The sequence below is a fragment of the Podarcis cretensis genome (assembly GCF_951804945.1).
Source record: "Podarcis cretensis genome assembly, chromosome: 4".
Classification (NCBI taxonomy): Eukaryota; Metazoa; Chordata; class Lepidosauria; order Squamata; family Lacertidae; genus Podarcis; species Podarcis cretensis.
Window position 1 is genome coordinate 60,926,538 of NC_137173.1, and position 23,275 is coordinate 60,949,812.

General features: G+C 39.6%; 1 protein-coding gene across 1 annotated transcript in view; it reads left to right on the forward strand.

The window, feature by feature from the left end:
• CFAP47 (cilia and flagella associated protein 47) overlaps window positions 1–23,275 on the forward strand; it is a 198,149-nt gene that overhangs the window by 79,896 nt on the left and 94,978 nt on the right. The window contains exons 42-47 of the mRNA XM_079972197.1: window positions 771–973; window positions 3,943–4,051; window positions 11,747–11,973; window positions 12,680–12,857; window positions 19,856–20,049; window positions 21,202–21,345. Of these exons, the coding sequence (XP_079828323.1) occupies window positions 771–973; window positions 3,943–4,051; window positions 11,747–11,973; window positions 12,680–12,857; window positions 19,856–20,049; window positions 21,202–21,345 (1,055 nt within the window). The remainder of the gene's footprint in view (window positions 1–770; window positions 974–3,942; window positions 4,052–11,746; window positions 11,974–12,679; window positions 12,858–19,855; window positions 20,050–21,201; window positions 21,346–23,275) is intronic.

Consider the following 23,275-nt stretch of genomic DNA (forward strand, 5'->3'; position numbering starts at 1 on the left):
AGCCACCAGAATCCCCTGCAACCATTGGAGGAGGAAATGATGTCCTTCCCAGTCGTCTGAGAAACACGAGCCTGCCCCCCACCCCTAGAGTCAGGCCACAATCACTGCTCACTGGGGGAAGAGATAAGCGGTCCTTGAAATGAATACAAATAGGAAGGGAAATCACTGCCTTCTTACACCCCTGTGTATGACATTGGGTTGTACTCAGTTAACTTTTAATCAGAGTAGATCCATTGAAATTAATGACTACTAATTTCAGTGGGTCTACTCTGAATAACAGTTAGTTGAATACAGTTACAACTGAATATATGAAATTAACTGCATGATTGTTTGAAATGGACCTCTTTGCTGATTCCTGATTCAAATGCCTGTATTATGTCTAGTCATAGCATGGCTCATAACAGCTGGGGTGATTTGCAACAGAGAATGGTGTTAAAAGGAAGGATTAACGCCCCTTCTCCCACACTGCAGCCACGATTGTAATTTCTCCCCTACCCCACACTCCCCAAGTTGCTTTTAGACGGAGACAAACATGTCAGGAAATCCAGGAACAGATTTACCAGGCAATGTGTGGTTCTGACCCTTTAAAAAAGCGCCTTATTCAAAATTCTCCTGCTCTTTGAGCAGCATAGTTAAAGCTGATAAAAACGGAAAGCATGAACTAGCATTTCTCTATTATCTGTCAAGTTTCATTGTATTCCTTAAGAATTTAAAATATTACGTATTGTTATGCACTGTAATTGCATTCTTACAATGTTTCTATATTATAGCAGAAGCATTTACTAGCTCTGATGCTGTAGCTGAACCTCCAGGTGATGCATTGGCAACTAAGGAATCAAACTATTTACAAGAGTTCTTCAGCCCAATGGATGTAGTTTTCCTGACGGGAGAAAGCAGTTCAATCCTCAGGCTTCACTATCTTCCTTTTATTATGGGAAAACGTTATTGTGCCATAATTTTGTTCAATGAGCAGGTAAATAAGTATATTCTTCATACATTGCCCTTGTGAATGACATGAGAAAAATTGGGACACTAAATCTTATTGTTATAACAGTTCATTGAAAATGCAAAAAATAAAAATAAAATAAAATGCACCAACTTCAAATCCTGGTATCCTAAAACATTCTTGCAAAGTCCTATCTTCTCCAATCCTCCGTGGGTCCCTGGACTCATAGGTCAATATTAAGCAATCCTGAAGAAAGTATGGAAGATGTTCCATATCCATTTTCTCTCTTTTTTTTTAAAAAAATTTTTTTATTAACTGGCCAATCACATCAAATTAAATCACATCATATAAATTCCGAATTACAAAGCCAAATTTTTAAATTTTGTTGGGGGAACCCATACTTCAAGATCCAAAGGGGAATTCAGATCATCTTCTTATTACTGCGTTAATGTCCAAATCAGTCCCAATCAGTCCAAACAAAGTTCATAATTCTATCCAGTCTTATCTTGGTGTTGCCACATCATATCTTGTTCATATAATTTCTCTTTTTCCTTTACGATCTCTTCTGTTAGTCTCCTTAAGCCGATAGCAAGTGTAATAATCCTGTGTGGATTTCCCGTTCCTTCACTAAGTCCAGATGGTTTCCATATATCTCCTTCGTAGATAACATCACTTTATCCATCGTAAATTTTGGCATTTGTCGCTCTTAAGTCCCACCGAGGAGTTGATTCACGATATGTAAACAACTCTATTTCTCTCTTTCTCCTCCTAGACCCAAGAGCTCCCACAATGCCTCACAAAATGGTGAACGGCATTTTTTCCTGACTGCGTCACTCCAAAACTCTTAGCTTTCCAGCTTCATCTTGAAACACTGCTTTGGATCGAAAGTTTATCTCCACACAGCCTTAAATCCACAGCTTAAGTCCTTAATTTCTGACTCATTAGGGGAGGGGGATTCTTGTTAAATCACATAAAAAGGTAGAGGCAGGTTTTTCCCCCCCTCCCCCCTCAGTCATTACCGTATCTTGACGTTCTTCTCGTATTTTATTGTTGTCTTGTTATCAGAGATCTCTTCTGTCAGCAGTATTTACTCCCCTTTTTCCTTGATGTATGTGCAATTAATCATGTCCAAATTATTTCTTTTAAAGATCATTGCAACCGGCGGCGCGAATCGGGGACAGCGTCGAGGAGTGCCGAAAATCCCACAGGAGGGCTTTTTGCCTAGTGCCCCCACCCCCACAAATTCGGGGGTGGTATAGGGCACAGCAGGCAAGGGCCGTCCCCCCCATAATCCTGGGGGGGTTAAGGAGGCTAATTACCCCCATCATAGCCTCCAAATTACCTCGTGTGGGTCGGAGAGATGTTATTGTCAGCCATCTTCCGATGCGCCACCTAGTGGCCCCCCCATATCCATTTTCTCATGCCAACACATACCTTTTAAAACAAGCAGACAAACCAAAGCACTTCAAAAAAAAGGGCATTCATTCATTCATTCATTTATTCAGTGTAATTATTGCCTGCTTTTCACTCAAATGATATCGAGCATCTTATAGCTGATTATAACAATATAATACAGTAAAAAGAAATTGTCCTGCTGATGGGGAACTCAAGAAATATGTTGGGGAGAGTTGATGTTAAAAGCATTCCCAGTCTCTTTGATATTTCTATAGCTGTTGCTGCTATTTTTATGAAACCTCAGGTGAACTGGGGGAAATAGCACCCCCCACATCTCTTCCAGCTCTACAGTTCTGTGATAAGCAGGATGTAAGAGATAAAACTGTCACTAGAACACATGTAGGCATGCCACAGTCTATGAGGTGCATGTGGCTTTCCACCACTCTCTGTACAGCTCCCCCCCCCCGAAAAATCCACCAACTTTACCGTTTTGCTGAGCTGACCAGCCATCAGCTAGGTGATGGGGAAAAGGACACTATCAAGCAATTTAAGATCTATCCAGACTGCTGGGGGCAGAGTTGTAAAAACCTCTGCTCCGCAACAATTCCAATATACATACAGTCACCATCGCTGTGGTGCTCTTAGCAATCTCTGCAGAATTGCTGTGTGTGAGTTTTTGTGTGTCCATGGAGGAAATGTTTTAGACTAAAACACACACATACACACACAATTTCTTTTAAAGGATTGGTTTCCATATTCAGCAGTTTCGAACCATGTGGCCATTAAAAAGTTACAGTTGCGCAAGTGTCTTAACGGGAGAGCTCAAGATTTTTCAACCTTTATTTTTAAATGCAAGAGTCAGCATGCTGTGAAATAGAAAAGAGCAGTACTGTTAATTTGACCTTCATTTATAGGTGTCAAGATTGCCTACAGGTATAACCATAAATTCTGGGTGTCTGTTAAATTGTAGCTGTATTTCAAAGTTAATGAGTGGGACCAGACTGTCCTAATAAAGGCAGAAATATTGCCTTAACTTTACAAGGATTAGAGCTCTAGAAAGGGTGCCACTATAGATGATATTCTTAATGTTTGGTTAAACATATGTGCAAAATGTTGGAATAATACCGAGTTCTTTTTTTGTGACTCCAGCAAGTAAAGAATGCACCATAGGATCAGTCTAATAGGTTGATAAACCTATCCTTGAAGTCCTCTACTGAAGACTGATGAACATTTAAAGGTCCATATGGGTTAAGCCAATTACATCACATCTTACATGCAAATAATACATGCAATCAATGGGGGAAATGGCTTTCATGGCATTGATAGGGCACCCAAGTTAAATAATGACAAATACTTCTGGTTCTAATTCTTTCCTACCCAACGTTGAATTACTAGATTTATTTTATTATACCTTATAGTATTTCCAGTTTAGTTTATGAAGAGGCTTTAAAACGAAGACTCTCAAATGCATGAAATATTCTTGTAAGTCAAGCGTCAATGTTGCAGCAATGGATTTGTGTTTGTTTATAGTCTGAGAGGCTTCTAATTTGTTCTGCATGAATTGTTGTCGAAATTGAAATGCATATGTTCTTGTGTTTCAGATTGGGGAATTTGTGTACCTGGTGGAAGGAACATGTGATTTACCATTGCCTTCAGGCTTACTTCCAATGAATAGCCCAAATGTTCTGTGCATTAGCAGCATGCTAGAAGGTAAAGTGGGGGTATAAAAATCTCTTCCCCCCTCCCACTTTAAACTTTTAGATACAATAAATTCCATAAGCAGTGAAATATTTTGCAATGCAGAGGCATCAGAAAACTGCCATGGAATATATAATTGTTTCTTTTTCTGGTGCCTCAAATGGTAGTCAAACATTTTTATTTGGATTACAGATTACTTCTTGCTCACACGTATTTCTTATCCTTGCATATGCCTGCTCTCTACTGGTGCAAATAACAAAGGATTATTTTCAGTGTTCTCCATACATCATTATCAGTTACAGCTTCTTTCCTGGTTGTCTCAGCATTGTATATTGGTAGCATATGGTTATGACTCTGCTTATATGAGCACTATGCCAGGTGAATGTTCCTAGACTCCAAAGGATTGAAATTTGATGTATAGAGTTCTGCTCTGACCATTTATCAAAGCCACATGAAGTACCCTTAAAGGTATAAAAAAGCTTCATGCTGTAATTCTTCACAGTATTTCAGGCCTGGGAACCTGTATAGCTTTTTTTTTAACAGGTCTCTTTATATTTAGACTTACTTCAGCTTGCAAAAATCAAATTTGCGGTCTTTGTTCAATTAGTATCCTCTAGCCTTTCTGCCATCTGGATTTATTACTGGTTGATAATGACCATGAGCTGGCAACCCAAACAGGCAATAGTTAAAGGAGAAGAAAAGGTTACTTATCTGTAATTGTAATTCTTGAAGATAATAGCTTGTATAGCCTTCCTTCACTTTGCATGGATCCAAACAGCAAATTACCTTGGAAGAGCTACAGTTACTGCACAAGTGACCTTTCTTTCATGGCCTGTGATTCAGACATACTCCTGCATGTCCATTTAATGAGGGCCAAACAGCACTGTCAGCAAGGGATTGATGCTTGCGGAGACAGTGTGCCCCTAGGCTTCTCCAAAATGGAGTATATACTGACAGTAGTATCAACGAGAAATATAGCTACATTTCTTTAGCACCACTGGGCCATAGATATACACAGCTTTGGCAATAGGGCATATAAAGTCGCTAAACCCATCTTTGTTTAATTGAACTCAGTTTTTACATACTCAAGATTTGTTCCGTGCTGTGCTTTTGAATGAAACCAGCAGCTTGAACTGTAATGCTAGCAATGACTTTTTGCCTAGTCACTTATTTTTGCTTACTGTGAAGGAATGAAAATCAAGAGTTATAAGATTACGACTTATTTCCACCATAACAGCTAAAAGGGGAAGAAAATGTTTTAGTAGCATTGTAGTTCAGCTGTTTTAGTTGATAAATTGAAAACAAGTTTGAAAACAAGTGGATTCAAGCTGGTTTTTTCCATGATTCCAGTGCATAATAGAAATGGGAATTCAGATTGCTAACTTTTTTCTGGCAGAAGAACTTCTGTATCTTTGTAATTGCTTGACATGAGAAATGAAGTTTATTCCTTCACTTTATTTATCAGGTGCATTTTGTTGAACCATAGGGGTTACAAGCACAGGAGCCCTGCTGAGAAATAAAGTTAGCAACACTAGTTTTTGTGTTGTGTGTTGTCCTTGTCAGCTTTTTCTAACACTAGGCTTTTGTTTTTTTATATATATATAATTTTTATTATTTTTCCAATTTTAAGACAAAACAACATACACACATCAACAAACAAAAACAAACACACAGATATAATTTCATAACCTCATTTTCATAAGCCTTCTTTCTCGGACTTCCCCATACCTCACCCTTTTTGCATCCATATTTTACAATTTTTCAGCAACCCTTTACTCCAATTAATTAAAACTTATTATCTTTCTCAATTTCATCTTATTTCAACAAACAATTTCCGCTGCCATTCTGTATCTTCCTTTCCCTTGACATTTTAGCACTCATCAATATTGTAACAATTCTTAAGATAAGCTTTGAACTTCTTCCAGTCTTCCTCCACCGTCTCTTTCTCTTGGTCACGGATTCTGCCAGTCATTTCTGCCAATCCCATAAAGTCAATCACTTTCGTCTGCCATTCTTCCAGTGTGGGGAGTTCTTGTGTCTTCCAATACTTTGCTAGAAGGATCCTTGCTGCTGTAGTGGCGTACATAAAAAAAGTCCTATCCTTCCTTGACACCAATTGGCCGACCATGCCCAAGAGAAATGCCTCTGGTTTCTTGTGAAAGGTACATTTAAGTACCTTCTTAATTTCATTATAGATCATTTCCCAAAAGGCTTTAATATTTGGGCAGGTCCACCAAAGGTGAAAGAAGGTACCTTCAGTCTCATTACATTTCCAGCATTTATTATTGGGCAGATGATAAATCTTCGCAAGCTTGACTGGGGTCATGTACCACCTATAAATCATTTTCATAATATTTTCTCTTAAGGCATTGCTTGCCGTGAATTTGATACCGGTGGTCCATAACTGTTCCCAGTCAGCAAACATAATGTCATGACCAATATCCTGTGCCCATTTAATCATGGCTGATTTAACTGTCTCATCTATTGTATTCCACTTCAGCAACAGATTATACATTCTTGATACATTCTTAGTATTGGGTTCTAGCAATTCTGTTTCCAATTTCGATTTCTCCACCTGGAAGCCAATTTTCCTGTCTTGTTTAAATGTTTCCATTATTTGGTAGTAATGAAGCCAATCTCGTACCTTGGGCTTTAATTTCTCAAAACTCTGTAGTTTAAACTCACCGCTTTCTTGTTCTAAAATTTCAGAATATTTTGGCCATTTGGATTCCATGTTAAGTTTCTTCACCTCCTTAGCCTCCATAGGTGATAACCACCTAGGAGTTTTGTTTTCCAACAAATCCTTGTATCGAATCCAAACATTATATAATGCTTTCCTAACAATATGGTTTTTAAAACCCTTGTGAACTTTAACCTTGTCATACCATAAATATGCATTCCAGCCAAACCTATTATCAAATCCTTCCAAGTCCAGAATATCTGCATTCTCAAGAAGTAGCCACTCTTTCAACCAGCAGAAAGCTGCCGATTCAAAGTACAGTCTCAAATCCGGCAGGGCAAACCCCCCTCTTTCTTTTGCATCAGTAAGTATCTTAAATTTTATTCTGGGCTTTGTGCCCTGCCAGATAAATTTAGATATATCTTTCTGCCACTTCTTGAAACAATCTAGTTTATCCACAATTTGTAATGTCTGAAACAAAAATAACATTCTAGGCAATACATTCATTTTGATCACTGCAATTCGGCCTAACAAGGAAAGCTTCAGATTCGACCATATTTCTAGATCTTTCTTTACCTCTGTCCAACATTTATCATAATTGTCTTTAAATAAATTCACATTTTTAGATGTCATGTTAATCCCCAAATATTTTACTTTCTTTGCCACCATTAACCCAGTTTCGTTTTGGAATCTCTCTCTTTCAACATTTGTTAAGTTTTTTTCCAGAACTTTAGTTTTTTGTTTGTTCAACTTGAATCCTGCCACCTGACCAAAGAATTGAATTAACTCTAAAACTCTTTTTGTACTAGTATCTGGCTCTTGTAAAGTCAATACTAGGTCATCTGCAAATGCCTTCAATTTATAGTGTTTAGTTCCGACCTGAACTCTTTTTACCAGCTGGTCCCCCCTAATCATGTTCAACAAAACCTCCAGGACTGATATAAAAAGTAATGGGGATATCGGGCACCCCTGCCGTGTCCCTTTTTCTATGGAAAGTTCATCAGTAACCATGTTATTTACAATTAGCTTAGCCTTTTGTTCAGAATATATTGCACTTATACCATTTTCTAACCTTTGACCTACCCCCATCCCATGGAGATTCTTCTTCATGAACTTCCAAGAGATATTATCAAAGGCTTTCTCCGCGTCCACAAAGATTAGGACTGCCTTCGTATTAATATTTACAGTTAGCAGTTCCATAATGTCAATTATGTTCCTTACATTATCTGATAAGTGTCTTCCTGGGAGAAAGCCTGCCTGGTCCTTATGAATCTCCTCCATTAACACCCTCTTCAGTCTTTTTGCTAAAATGTCAGCAAATATTTTGTAATCCACATTAAGTAATGATATAGGGCGGTAGTTCTTGATCTGGTTTTTTTCAGTTTCAGTCTTTGGTATAAGTGTGATGAAAGCTTCTTTCCACGATTCAGGTGCCTTTCCCCCCTCTAATATTTCATTACAAACCTCCTTAAGCGGCTGTATTAACCATTCTTTCAATGCTTTATAATATCTGGAGGTTAGTCCATCTGGTCCTGGAGATTTCCCTAATTGCATGTTTTGAATGGCACCCTCCACTTCTTGATCTGTTATTTTCTCATTTAAAATCAACATGCTTTGTTGCGAAATTTTTTGTAATCCATATTTCTTAAGAAAATCTTCTATGCCTCCTTCGTTTTCCGGCCCTTGTGCATATAATCTCCTGAAATAACTCTGAAAGCAGTTGCTAATCTCATTTGGTTTAAAGATGTTCTTTCCATCCACCTCCAAACTTGTGACTGTATTTAATTTCTGTCTCTTCTTCAATTGCCATGCTAGAAGTTTCCCACATTTGTCCGCTGATTCAAATGTCCTCTGTCTCATTTGCTTGATTTTCCATTCTATCTCCTGGTTCATCAATTCCATACATTGCATTTGATAGAAATTAATTTCTCTCAGAATTTCATGAGACTTTGGTTTAGACCTCAGTTTCTTTTCTCCTTCTTTTATTTTTTCCAGAATCTTATCCTTCCTTTCATTTTGTTTCTTTCTCTTTAAAGAGTTCTGTTGTATCAGAAAACCTCGCATCACGGCCTTCCTTGCGTCCCAAATCACTCTTTTCTCAACCTCTGTCCTCAGATTTATCTCAAAGTAGTCCTTCAAGGTTTTTTGGGCCTTTTTGTAAATCTCCACCTCTCTGAATAGGGTGTCATTCATTCTCCATCTGAAGGATCCAGCTGTTGTTAGTTTCATTTCCATCTTCACTGCGTTATGGTCGGAGCATGTCTTTGGGCAGATTTCCACCTTTTTTATCCTTGGAGCCATTCCACTAGTAATCCATATTTGATCTATTCTTGTCCATGTCATTTGTGCCTCTGAAAAGAATGTTCCCTCTCTCTCAAGAGGGTTTCTTGTTCTCCAGATATCAATCAGGTCTATGTTTTCAGTCATTTCAAAAAAGGTCTTAGGTAGTCTCCCATCCTTAGAGACCACCTGTCTTTGTGCTTTATCCATATTTGTAGAGACCACGCCATTCATATCTCCTAATAAGATCACCTTATAATCCAAATAATCCGTTAATGTCTCATGCAATTTCTTGTAAAATTCTGCCTTCCCTTCATTTGGTGCATAGATGCCCACTATCAGGAGTTTTTCTCCTTGGATTTGTATCTCAATTGCCAGAATTCTTCCATATTCATCTTTAAAGATCAATTTTGGGGCCAATTTTTCCTTTGCATAAATCACCACTCCTCTTTTCTTAACTTTGTCTGATGAAATAAATTCCTGTCCTAATCTTTTATTTATAAGTAGTCTTCTGTGTGCCCTTGTTACGTGGGTTTCTTGTAGACATATCAAATCCAATTGTTCTCTTTTCAATATATGAAAGACCTCACGCCTTTTTCTGGGAAGGTTGAGTCCATTACAGTTCCAGGTTAAAAATTGCAGAGACATTATTAGTTAGTTACCTCCAGCTGCTCCCTGCAGCTGTTCTTCTTCCGTTGGTGACTTCAGTCCAAATGTCAAGTTTCCAAGGTCTGTGTCAGAGGTCGAGTCTAGCACTCCTTTCACAAGGTCCTCCTCGTTTCTGTCTAGGAATTGTTCTTTATCTTGCACTGTTCTTATTTTGACTTTCTTTCCTTTGAAGTTAAAAGGCAAACCTTGTGGAAATTCCCACCTAAAAGGTATGTTATTCTTCTTCAGCAGGTCAACCAGATTCTTAAAATAAGTTCTTACCTCCAGAATATATTTTGGGATGTCCTTATAAATTTGAACAGAAGCATTTCCAATCTGAAGGGTTCTCTGGTAATGTAAATTTAAAATTTTATCTCTTTCCTCTTTAGATCTCAGAGTTATCAGACAATCCCTTGGGATCTTCCTGCCTTGCCTTCTGCCCAATCTGAAGGCGGTTGTTATCTTAAAATCTTCTTCCTCTGAGTTTACCTGCCAAAATTCTAATAATTCTTTTGTGAGAAAGTCCACTAGGTTGTCCCCCTCACTTTCAGGGACCAACCTAAGTCTCAAATTCTTCTCTGCATCTCCCACAAAGACAAGGCCGCCTCATGCTGGTGCAACTTCTTACAGACTGGTATTAGACTTTCCTTTGTAGTTTCTGCAGTAATTTTAGCTTCTTCTGCAATTTTTCGAATTGTGGCGTTTTCTTGAACCAATTTGTTTATGGTTTCTGTATTAGATGTAATGCTTTTGGTATTTAAGTCCAATTTTGTTGTAATTTCTGTCAGTTGTTTGGTATTCTCCGTGCTCTGCTTAGTCAAATTTTCTAAAGATTCATTTATTTTAAGTAATGCTTGAGTCACTGAATCCATGAATACGTTTATTCCTTTCTCCTGTCCAGCTGTGCCTGTTGGCAGTAAGCCTGATATTGAGCCTCTTTTCTTTTGTGCAGCTTTAGCCTTAGATATTGTTGTTATGTCTTCTGCGGAACCACTCATGTCCCAAGGTCGTTCCCACAGGAACAGCTCTTAAGTAGCAAAATCCAGTGACTTGTTTTTATTTGACAGTCTATGTTACAACTGTAATCTTTCAGCCCTCTAGAGGGAGCAATACATTGTATCCAATAAGCAGAAGAAACAAAGAAACCAAAAACCCTCTTGGAGAGAGGTTTTTTTTAGAAACTTTCAGTCTTTTAGAAACTTTCAGTCTTCCAATTGCAACAGTAATATTTCCGTAAAGTCCCAAAAATTGTATCTATTTGAGCTCTGCGCTTTGCAGCAGGTTTTGTCAGACAGTTCCTGTCAAAGCGCTTCACCCAGGCAGTCTGTTCCCAGAGTCAGAGACAGCAGGAATTAATCACTTAAATTTCCTCTCACGCAGGTTAAGCCAAGTTTCCTTTTCTTCCCCCCCTTCTCCTGCTTGCTGGAGGGGTAGTTAGAGTTCAATGCCAAAGTTAAATAATTCTAAAGTTCAAAGTTACTTTTCCTTCAATTGCAGCTTTCCAGTTCCGTTGCTTTAAAAGCCATGCAAACCGGGGGAGGCAGACTTCCTTTATTTACCATCCCCGTTTTCAGCCAAATTTCAAACGTTTTTTATAATCCCAGTAGGTTTCCCAATCCTACTTACGGGTATTTCAATTTCAGTCCAGATTTCAGGAAGGAATCGGTGCTCTCCGCTTATGGCGACGCGGCTTCACTTCACGGACTGGGTAGCGACTCAGCACCGCACGATCCCCCGATGCTCCTCCGGAGCCTTTAAAAAGGCTCTTTTGCAGTAAGGGGGGGGCGCAAAAGGTGCCCACCGAGTCTCCTTGTTCACAGGCTTCTGCGCCTGTGATTTTAGGGGTCCCCGCTTCGCCGTAGCGGTCAGACCCGAACTCGTGAAGCAGCCCTCTCTCCGGAGATCGGGGAGAGAGCCGCCATTAAGCGCTGGCGCCGACCGGAAGTCCCTAACACTAGGCTTTTGGCTCTTGCTCTGGGAAGCCATAGCAATTGGTGCTATGGTACCAAATTTAGCATCTGCCTGGTGCAGGTGTGCTGTAGAAGCAAAAATCTTAGTTGGCCGTTGTTGATGTTACCTCTTGCTCTTGTTTATTACAGGTGACAGAGAAATACAACCAGTGCTTTGCCTGAAATGTTGTGCTGGTAATACGCTTCGAGAAAAGCTGAAGATCCCTCTTGTGAATGAAGCTAGGGAAAAGGCTCTGGCTCTTGCAGCACAACAGCAAATGTCTGCTTTGGAGTATGAGCGAAGAAAGGTCACTGGGACACTTGAGAGCAGCAGCGTTCGAGTTGCAGTTGCAGCTTTAGGTCTGTCACAAGTTGAGGTAAGAACATTATTGACTGCAGATCTTATAGTTGTACATTGTTCATTACATTTTGAAGCTGACAGGGAAGCAACACTTTTGACTGCATACTGCACGATTGGAAAAGGCCTCTTTGTCAAGCTGATTCTGAGCATCAATCTTGTAATGCAGTTTTCTCCATTATGTTATAAAGCTGCCCAAACCCCCAAAGTTTGATTTTGAGAGGTAACCTCCAAAATCTGGAAGTAAGCATCTCAGCACATAGTAGCAGGGTTGGATCAGAACTATGGTGGTTCCTGGGCTAGTGGACCCTATTCCAGCTGAAACACAATTCATATGCACGAGATAATCCAGTTTCTTTTGACATGTCTGTGCCCAGCCCCCATCCTTAAGTGTTCCAACCAACCTAATTAAGTAAGAACAGTATCATCTATTTCACTTGAAAAGAAAAATTGGTGTCTGCCATTGGAAATACAGCATTCCTACAGACAGAAGTTAAAAAGTAAACTATATTTGCACCACCAAATCCCCCAAATGGCTTTTTAAACATAGAAGAATTTGAAGAGTATTTTGATAACCATGTAATACAATTAAGAAAGTAATTCTGCAAAAACAAGGAAATAAAAATCTAGGTGCATACACAGAACCTTTTACATGCTTCCTCGTTGACTTGCAGTTAGCATGAAAACATTGTTAATAATCAACTGGACTGTTCCTTTATTTACAGAAAGATGCGCTGCACAACTTTCCTAAATTTTTTACAAAATATATTGAGTACAGTGTTGAAGTGAGCATGCCTGAATATTTTGAAAGCCCTGGAAATATAGAAATACCTGTGTTGGCATCAAGCAGAATTCATCCTACACACCAGGGAAAAGGACATATTTGGTCTGCAGAAGAAAGAGGTGACAAGCATTTGATTAGTAAATTATTACTACCACTGTCAATAACAAAACTCTTGATACTAATTCTGAAATTCTTCATATATCTTACCATCCTGTTTACTGCAGATGTTCTTCACTGGGAAGGGATGCCCAGTGAGTGGAACAATATCTGTACAGTGGTACCTCAGGATATACGCTTCAGGTTACAGACTCGGCTAACCCAGAAAGTGTGTATCTGGAAGGCAGTAATGGGAGACACTTTGATAGTTTTCTGAATCTTCTTCAGAGGTCTGGTTTCCACCCTCTAACCCACTTGGACCTTGGGGTTCACAATCCCTCTTTTGAGGTTCAGAATCCTCTATCCCCCACCCCTGTTGGAACCCTCTCCAGGTCTTCCAAGGAGGACCTCGGGGTCTGATCACTTGCTCCATGACACCTCCATGGGGACTCATTGCATAATGCAACTTAAAATGCTTTTATTACATAATTATAGCCTTTCCTTGGGCTTCAAGTAATTTTTTTCTAGTTGATGGTTTTCAGGGTCTTCAAAAAGAATTTGTGCCTGAAAAAAATAATTTACGGTTGGAAATTTAAGGACTGGAGCTTTGGAAGTAAAAGCTTGTGCCAGTGAAGCAAACAGAGCCTGTGGGACAAGCAGCTTTGATTATACAGGATATGTAGTGGAATAATCATACAAAAAAGGCCAGTGACTGATTTTGGTATTTAAACCTTTTAATTATCAACATATTTACTGGAAATCTTACCGATGTTGTTGGCATCCATCTGTTAGGAAATATTTTTAATAAGCTAACATAAAAATAAAATGTATCAGAATTGCTTACCAGTATTTCAACAAGATACTATCACACTTGCTGAATCTCAAAAGAGCCCTTGGTTCATTTTGAATCTCAAAAGAGCCCTTGATTCATTTTGACATCAACATGATTTTCTTCATGTACCTGGGGGAAATATTGTTACATATTTGTCTGCATATTTCACATTGTCAGTCTGTGCCATCTTTGTGTCTGAGGGGTCAAATTAAAGATCACTGAACCATAGCTGTGACAATGAAAGCAGGTAATTTCAAGTTTGCCTGGTTGCTTAAATATTCAGGATACCTAATTTGGAATTCACTGGATTTTGTTGCGTAAGTGCTCCATTGTAGTACCTAGAAGTTTGAAAGCACACCAGTGCAAGTAGATAAATAGGGACTGCTGCAGCGGGAAGGTAAACAGCGTTTCTGTGTGCTCTGGTTTCCTTCATGGTGTTCCATTGCACCAGAAGCAGCTTAGTCATGTTAGCCACATGACCCGGAAAGCTGTCTGTGGACAAACGCCAGCTCCCTCAGTCTGAAAGTGAGATGAGCGCCGCAACCCCATAGTCACCTTTGACTGGACTTAACCGTCCAAGAGTCCTTTACCTTTTTTTTTACCTTTATGAAGAGAATACAATATTGGTTTATCTTTAATGTGTTAAAATACTTGTTTCTTTTCTTTTAAAAGTAACTCTTATCAATTTTCTCGCACATTTGTATTCATACATTAATTAAATAGTTTGTAGCTTGGATCGGTGCTATTGGTGTTTAGGCTTCATAGAGTTTGTGTTTTGTGCGTATTAAGTAAAAGACTGCCAGCTGGATGTGACATACCAAGCTATCTTCAATTACTTATATGTAATGCTTCAGAAAACAAATATTAGCCTATATATTCCAAATTCAAATTCCATCTTACAAGACTGAGCTGGATCTTTTTAGCAAAGAAGCGAAACTCCCTTTTTTATAATAAGCACAAAAATGAAGAATTGGCCATTATGTTAACCACAACTGCATGCTGATGAGATATAGTAAGGGGAATAGAGTTCTAATTCCTGAAGCTTTGAACAACTATTATGGTTGGCATTAAAAATAATAATAATCTGCACCTTGTTCCTATGACTCTAAAATGCAGACATCTTATGGTACCTTCGTACCATGTGAAGAGTTTTATCTGCTGATGTATACATGTCAGACTGCTGTTAAAGGTACAGAAGCAGACCATCATTCAGGTCAGAAGGCAACAGTGGCAGCTAGACTTTGGAGTTATAAATATATGTGAATAATTCTATAACTTACAATATTCCAATGACTGATTAAATAGTTTGCTTGTGAAGTGCTATTGAACTGTTAAGGCACTAATCATTTTAATATGCTTTTTTTTTTAATTTTGTGCCTGAATAATTCAAATGAAATTTTTAATAATTACATTCTGTCTTTGGGTGAGCTGTGCTTTCATGCTTAATCAATAGCTGTTCAATACTCTGAAACTAAAATAAGGGTGGATATTAGCTATTGGCTAATTCTATCTTCTTTTTAATTCCGCCTCTCCATGGTTTTTCATCTCTAATGGCCCATTCATTAGAAAGCAAGGGCAGACGCAGGGCAGCACTAAAAGAAGCAAATCTCTGTTTTCAGTAAAGTTAACTCTCTATTCAAAGAAACGAACATACACTCGGCTTAGTGGTCTCAGCAACACTTCCCATAGGTCTTGCCCCTATGGAGCAGTTGACAGGACTGAAGGTGCCTGCCTTCCACACTTCTCTAAGGTTTCTCCTCTCCTGGCCGTTTCCCAAGCAGTCTCAAATTGCAGTCTGCACACTTCTGACCTCTGTTCTGCTCTTTGCATTACTATGCAGGTCCCTGGTTCTTGGACCAGGGAGGAGGGGAGGGGAGCCTGTTGCATCGGGAGAGGGAGACTCCCTGGATTCTTCGGCAGCGTCTGAACTCTTCTCCGCCTGAACTCTCCTTGGTGTCCCACCACCAATCTCCTGGTCCCGAGCCTTCCTCCTCTGGGGTTTCCCTTGGGGGTTCCCTGACTGGTGCCCCCCACATTCATCTTTGTCCAGCCAGTCCTTGACATGGGCTACACCGTTGATTGTCACATCACTAAAGTTTGTAGAAAATAAAGCGGACCACACAGCCAAACATCCTCCACTAATCCTTACAAATAAGATAGAATATCATGTCACATCACATTACTTAGGCTAGCAAATCATTTACAATATGTTGACTTCAATGGTTGCTAGAACTAACATTTATTTCCACTACTCAATTCAGAAGACATAAATATTTACATATTTAATAACACTATCTAAAAAGCATAATTTTCTGAAAACTTCTCCATATGTGTATGTTAAAAATATGCCATCATATTATACTCAAGAACAGGTTATCATTTTCACTATATGCCTTATGAATTCTGCCTCGGTTCAGTGTCTGGTGTAATCAGAGCAATCTTTTATTTCACAGAAATTTCCTGGAGCTTTAAACCTGCTCCCCAGCACAATGTTATCAGTGATCCTCTTTCTCTTCTGGTTGTGTTCTGTGGGTGGCCTATTTTGTTTTACGTACATACTAAGATATGACTTTTTGAGATGCCTACCAGTGTTCTAATCGTAGTTATGGATGGCTAGTTATGTGCCAGAACTGGTGTCTTTAGAAGCAGATATACATCTCAGTATTGCATCAAAAGACATGTACAACCAGTTCAGTAGGATAAATGGGCATTGTGAACCATATGCAGAAGGAGATGTGCATTCAGATGTGTATCAACAATGGAAGTACACATAGAAGGCCACTTGCATGTGCAAATCTTCCTTACCAGATTGGGACAGGCATCTTTACAAAAATATTACTGCTACTTCTCCTTGTGCACAGTGGGTGCAGGATGGGCCACAAATTGCTTGCAATGAGGGCATGCAGTTCTTGTGTTAATTAAATTTTACCTCTTGACTGCTGTTCTGTTAAGTATAATTTTGGCAGTTTTAATATACCAGGAGAAAACACAAGTGGACCCAATCCTTGGGTTTTTAACAAAGCAACAAACATCAACTTGAATTCAATGAATAACATCTTCAACTTCTTAGTTCTGCTAGAAATTAAGCTTATACAATATCCAGCTACTGGTATGTAAGTCCCTCTAGATCTAGAATGATCTTTGTGTGATTCATGAATACCTCCCCTGCAATTGAGCCAGATATTCACAAAATTATCCGCTTTGACATCCTAATTTGGTGTGGCAGTCTTTTGGACAGCGCTTTCTGCAGTATGTTTAAAAACTAACCCTACAAGGTGGGCCAACTTGCTGTCTTCCAGTTCTTCTTCAAAAGATTTCGAAGCAGTGAACCAATCCAGGATAAGACCTTTGCTATTTATTTTGAGGATGAATGTTTATACTATGCAGGAAGTCATGCTTAACAAACTGATAGGAAATATGTGTTTAATTGTACATGGGTATCAAAACCAGAATGCAAGCATACCATGAAAAGCAGCCTTTAGCTTGGCCCAAGATGTTTTCTGGTATGCAATAAATTCTGCAAAATGCAAATCCCAGGAGAAAGAATAGTACATAGGAAAATTAGACCTATACTGATAATAAAGGCATGTTATCTATAATGCATTGCTAATATTTTTGTGTAAAAGAATTGTGAGTTTTGTCTTGTGGTACTGAATGTACTTAAACTATATACCAAAAAATTGAAAAATCATCTAATGTGGATATTTTCTTTGCTCCCATGTACTGCATGAATGATATGAGATAGTTACAATCTAATTTGGGGAAAAAATATTTATGAGCCAGGAATAAGTGAGCGAGTTTTATTACTAGTATAACTGACAAACGTGGGGCGTTTTTGTGGAAGATAGCCGATGGGGATAGTAACTTGGTGACAAAACAGAAAAGAGGTAATAATTCATAAATTAGCAGATGATTAATCTTGTCTTTATGAGAGAACAAGCTAATTTATTTCAGAGAAGTTTGAAGCTGAGGTGCTATAATCTGTTTGATAGCCTGCTAATGTTGGACGCACATAATACAATGCTGTGCTATTCCTGTTGTGAACTTGAGTTTTTTTAAAAGCAATAACAAAGAGTTCAAGGAAAGTATTGACATGGCAATGGTGGCATCAATTAGTTTCCAGTTGGTAAAGGCTTGAATTGCTACTGAACACCATTTTATAACAGGAAAATCAAATTGCCAATGAATATACTATTTGTTCATTACAGTTATTTATAGCTTGCTATTCAGGATACAAATCCTTCCAAGGCAACTGACAGCATCAACTTTTTTAAAAAAGCAATAAGCAATATAAAGCCATCAGGTTCCTTCCCACTTGACAGTGTTGGAATGGCCTTGTGTGGGGAGAGCAGAGTCCAGCTGGGACAGACAAGAGAAGGCTCTTGATGACTTCTTTGCCTGCCTGCTTACCTCTCCTGGAATCCTTCTTACAGGGAAGTTGGTGGTAGATGGTTGTGGTGGGAAGAGGTTAATTCAGCAAGAGTTTGGTTGGCTGTCTCTTTTGCCTGCTTCCCTTGCTCTCCTGAGCTTTTCCCCACAGGCAGCTTGTAGCAAGATAGCACTGGGGCTGGGGTGGAGAAGTCCAGCTGGAAGAGGCTCTGCCATAGCTTCAGGAACTGAGGATATTTAGATGTAATGATGATATGGATCTCCCACTTTTAAAAGAAGCAGCTGCAGAGGAAGCCAAATCATACCGGGGCTGTGATGCTGAGGAAGTGTTACCCCCCCCCCCTTTTGCAGGGCACAAAACCACTTCTTGCTTCATGGGAGAAAATAAAAAGGAACTTGTATAGCACCTGAGTGTTTTTATTCTCAGAGTAAATCCTAAAGCCTGAAAGGTGCATTGGCTACTCCTTTTTTGCTTCCTGCAGCTTAACGAATTCATGGTCCACAAGCAGACCTCTCCTCTTATTCCTTGACTTCTAAGCTTCCTCAGGAGTCTTTGGTGAGCTGCTTTGTCAGAAGCTTTTTGAAGTATACTAGGACAACCGGATGTGGGTGGTGCTGCGGGTTAAACCACTGAGCCTAGGGCTTGCCGATCAGAAGGTTGGTGGTTTGAATTCCTGCGACAGGGTGAGCTCCTGTTGCTCAGTCCCTGCTCCTGCCCAACTAGCAGTTTGAAAGCATGTTGAAGTGCAAGTAGATAAATAGTTACCGCTCCGGCGGGAAGGTAAACAGTGTTTCCATGCACTGCTCTGGTTCGCCAGAAGCGGCTTTGTCATACTGGCCACATGACCCGGAAGCTGTATGCCGGCTCTCTCGGCCAATAAAGCGAGATGAGCGCCACAACCTCAGAGTCGTCTGTGACTGGACCTAATGGTCAGGGGTCCCTTTACCTTTACGGCAACCAGACAGGCACAGCTACAAATCCTTACACCTTTTCCAATTTTCTCTCAAAGTTTTCATGTAAGAATTATTCTCTAAAATGATTTTTGTTCTCTAAAAGTATACACACACACACACACACACAGTATTCAAAGGTGCTGCCTCCCTGTCCTGACAACTCATTTACAGCAAATTTAAAGATACTGTTGCAGGTGGTGTGTTAAGCCAGTATTTTTGGTACGTGAGGTTACTTACACAAAAGGCTCTTAAATTAGTACTGTACTTGAATTTTTCTTTTGTCGCTGTTCAGTGATAGTACATTGTCTTGCATTATGTATGTTAGGATCACATTTTAATGGTCTTAACTGTGTCCAGATGATTATTTCTAAATAGAAGGAATAAAGTCCATGGTATAAACCCCAATCTATAGTTGGTAGGTTGATAGCTGTATAAATATAAAGAGCAGGGACAGGGAGGGCATTGGCAGAAGCCAATTAATTTTTGTTTTAATTCCTAATTGCAGTTGAGGTGCTTTTTATGTGATAGTTGTGAAATTAACTTACTCAGGTTGCCCTCAAATTCTGATCTATTTTCCATATAGATGCAAGTGTCTAATCAGATTAATAAAGTTACATTGACAATTTTAGGCTTTAGGCACCACCAGTACATCTATCATCTATCTATCTATCTATCTATCTATCTATCTATCTATCTATCTATCCATCTATCTATCTATCTATCTATCTATTAATCTATCATCTATTGTACTTATATTAAAACTACTTATCCATCTTCCCTCTTGGCAGAAGATGCTGCAGTTGAGCTTTTCTATTTAAACTAACAGTGTTTATTTTCTCACCACAGAAGTTGCAGAAGTTGAACTTCCTATAAAGTTTTTGCCTAAGTATCCTGGCCGATATCCTTGTAAGATTCTTCTTCAGTCGAAGTATGATGTCCGACTCTTTCATATAGAATGTGTGGTGAATACAAATACTGCCGAGGCTGAGCTAGAGTTTGTCACTCCAGCATATCAAGCAGTGACTCAAGACATTCCAATAGTATGTCCATTTAGCTTCATCCAAGATTTAAATAAGGCTGGTCGCTACTGGGTTAAAACTGCTGACTGAGCAAACACATAAATATATGTATAAATAGATGGAAAGCAGGGATGAGAGTTCTTCCTGCATTAAGTTGATGTTTACACAGATTACCTTCTATATCTCTTGGCCACAAATGTATTATTATACTAAAAATGGTAGAAAATGACATAGGCTTTAAATAGTTAGCTCAAGGAAGTTATAGAAGGGAAGGTTTCCATCCCTTTCTCTCCCCTTCCCTTCCACCTGTGCACTCTTCAAGCCTCTCTGGAAAGTTGGGATGAGTCCTCCTGAGAAATGGGGAGTGTTGAGCTGCTGATAGAGAATGCCTCCAAACTGGGCAAACCTCTGATTGATTTGGGGTCATTTATGTTGAGAACCAAAAGGGATGTGGGTGCCGCTGTGGGTTAAACCACAGAGCCTAGGACTTGCCGATCAGAAGGTCGGCGGTTCGAATCCCTGCGAGGGGGTGAGCTCCCGTTGTTCGGTCCCAGCTCCTGCCAACCTAGCAGTTCGAAAGCATGTCAAAGTGCAAGTAGATAAATAGGTACCGCTCTGGCGGGAAGGTAAACGGTGTTTCCGTGTGCTGCTCTGGTTCACCAGAAATGGCTTAGTCATGCTGGCCACATGACCTGGAAGCTGTACGCCAGCTCCCTCGGCCAATAAAGTGAGATGAGCGCCGCAACCCCAGAGTTGGTCATGACTGGACCTAATGGTCAGGGGTCCCTTTACCTTTATGTTGAGAACCACCCTAAGATCTTCAATGAAGGGTGGTATATAAATTTAATAAAATAGATAAATAAATAAATTTACCCTTCCTCCAGCAGCCTCCAATATCCCACATTGTTTAAGAGGGTTCCTTTAACTCCCACTCTCAAGAGGCTTTTCAGAAGACACTGGTGGCTACAGCGGGGAGAAGGAGGGGAAAGCTTTCTTCTGAGAACTCCCACCAGTTAACATTTCTTAGGAGACAGTACTAGATAACTGTATAGATCATATGCTTATATTCAAAACCTGTATTTCCCATGAGGACTTCGGCTTCACCCCTTCATCCTTAATCACTGATATTCATTGTACTTTTAGATATTTCATTTGGATTCCCTTCTGTTTCAGACTAACATGAGTCAACAAGATTGGAAACTTAAAGCTCATTTAAAAGGATGCTGTTTTTATGGTCCCCCGCTTATATACGTTGCCCCAGGTGAAACAACTCCATACACCCTCATGTTTAAGCCAACTTCCGAATGTGTAATTACGGTAGGAGAACAAAACACATTTTTTTCTTGTTTGATTAGCTTTTCTACATTTAATGAGAACTGGTATAGCTGTGGAATTTATAAGTTCTTATGATGCAAGGGTATCTATAAACATAACACCAACAGCATAGAAATGACATTGTAAATGTGGTGACTCCAAAACATTCCAAAGTAATGTGAGAATGTGCCCGTAAGCAAAAATGAACTAAGCATGTAAAGAGCTGAAGACTTTAAATAATGCCCTCTATAGTTATATCTATGTGTGATTATTATTGCTACTGTAAGCCTCCTGGGCATGATCTGGGCATGGAGTGACAGTGCCTGGCAGTGTGTGGCCTAGATGTTAGTGGGTATGGTGGAGTCATGTCTCCCCATCGTTCTCTCATGATATCTTGAAGGAAGGAGGAGTGGAGGCCTTTAAAAGGCCACACACACAAGAGTTGGGGCCATTTTGCCCCATAAGCTTCCCACTCACCCACCTCTCCGTGTTAGTACCTCACTGGACTACTTGGGTCACTGACTGATGGGGCTAGAAAGTAATGTTTTCTTCCCAACCTCAGTTGGCCCTTGGATGTGTTTCTTCCCCACTTTTCCCTCATTGAACTAAGGCGTTGTGTTAGTCATAGGAGAACACTTGTTACTACTTGGGAGCAAAAATGGCATTGGGCAGGATCAGCATAATAAAAGAGGCCCTCATAAGGGGTTTGAGGGAAGGATTGGCTAAGGCACAGCCTAAGCTCAGGTTAGAGCCTCTGACTGACTGGATTCAGCCTAGTCATCCAGTGAAACCCTGGATGCTTGACTTGCCATGACAGGGTTTGAAACATAATGTACATTCCCATGGAGGGTGCTTGGGTATTTCCCATTCCTGAGAGAATGGCATTCCATCAGAAGGGTCTGAGTGGAATGAGGAACTGACTCTTGCCCTCCTGCCATGCCAACCCCGCTTCCTGCTGTAGTCAGTAAAGATTTGGCCTGATCTCACCCAACTTGTCAAGGTTATTTCACCTCTTTCACAGGGGCACAGATTGCATCTGGCTGGGCAACTTGACACCCACAATGCATCTCACTGATACTTGTAGATGATAGCTGCCTAGCTATTCATAACCTTTCTAATTTATGCCAGACCAATGAAGTGTTTTGTTAAAAGGAAATAATTTGGACTCCGTGTGGCTGATTTATTTAGAATAAGCAGCCAGGTTATTGCATTGTATGATAGTGTATGGTTTGTCTTGTGCAGTGGCAGTAATTGCCAAATGGATATATAGATTGTGAAGAGCGTACATTTGGCTCAGATGCCCTACTGCTTCTGTATTTGTTTGCTTACTTTTTACATTTTAATGTTCTTTCTGCAAGTCACTCAGGTGGGTGTACATGATATGTTCGTTTGCTTATTTAATGGATTTATAGACCACTAGGGCTATGGCCTGACAAAGTAGTGTATGCAGTAGAGATGATACACAAAAAGGTAGACACATCATGTGGTATAAATCATCATAAAGAAGCACCTAAATTCTGTAAGTATGACGTAATACCCTCCCCCATATATAAAACAAAATTGCTCCAAATCATATAGCTGAAAACACATTGAGGAAAGAGATTAAGGAAATATATAGCTTGAAATAGATGTTTAAGGCCCGCTTGAATTCCTGTACTGAAGGAACTAAGCATAAGTCAGTCAGTAATAATTAAATGATGGGGCCACCACCAAGAAACCCCTGTGCTTATCAAACGAACTGATTTTACTGGTAGGCACACAAGCAGGACCCCCAAAGCTGGTTGTATTGAACAGACTGGTCCTTTAGATAACTTGTATACCCAAGCTGTTAAGAGTTTTAATGGTTAGCACTAGCATTTTGAATTGGGCCTGAAATGGCACTTGTAGCAAATTGAAATGGTGCAACATTGGTATCACATGTTCTGACTTTACA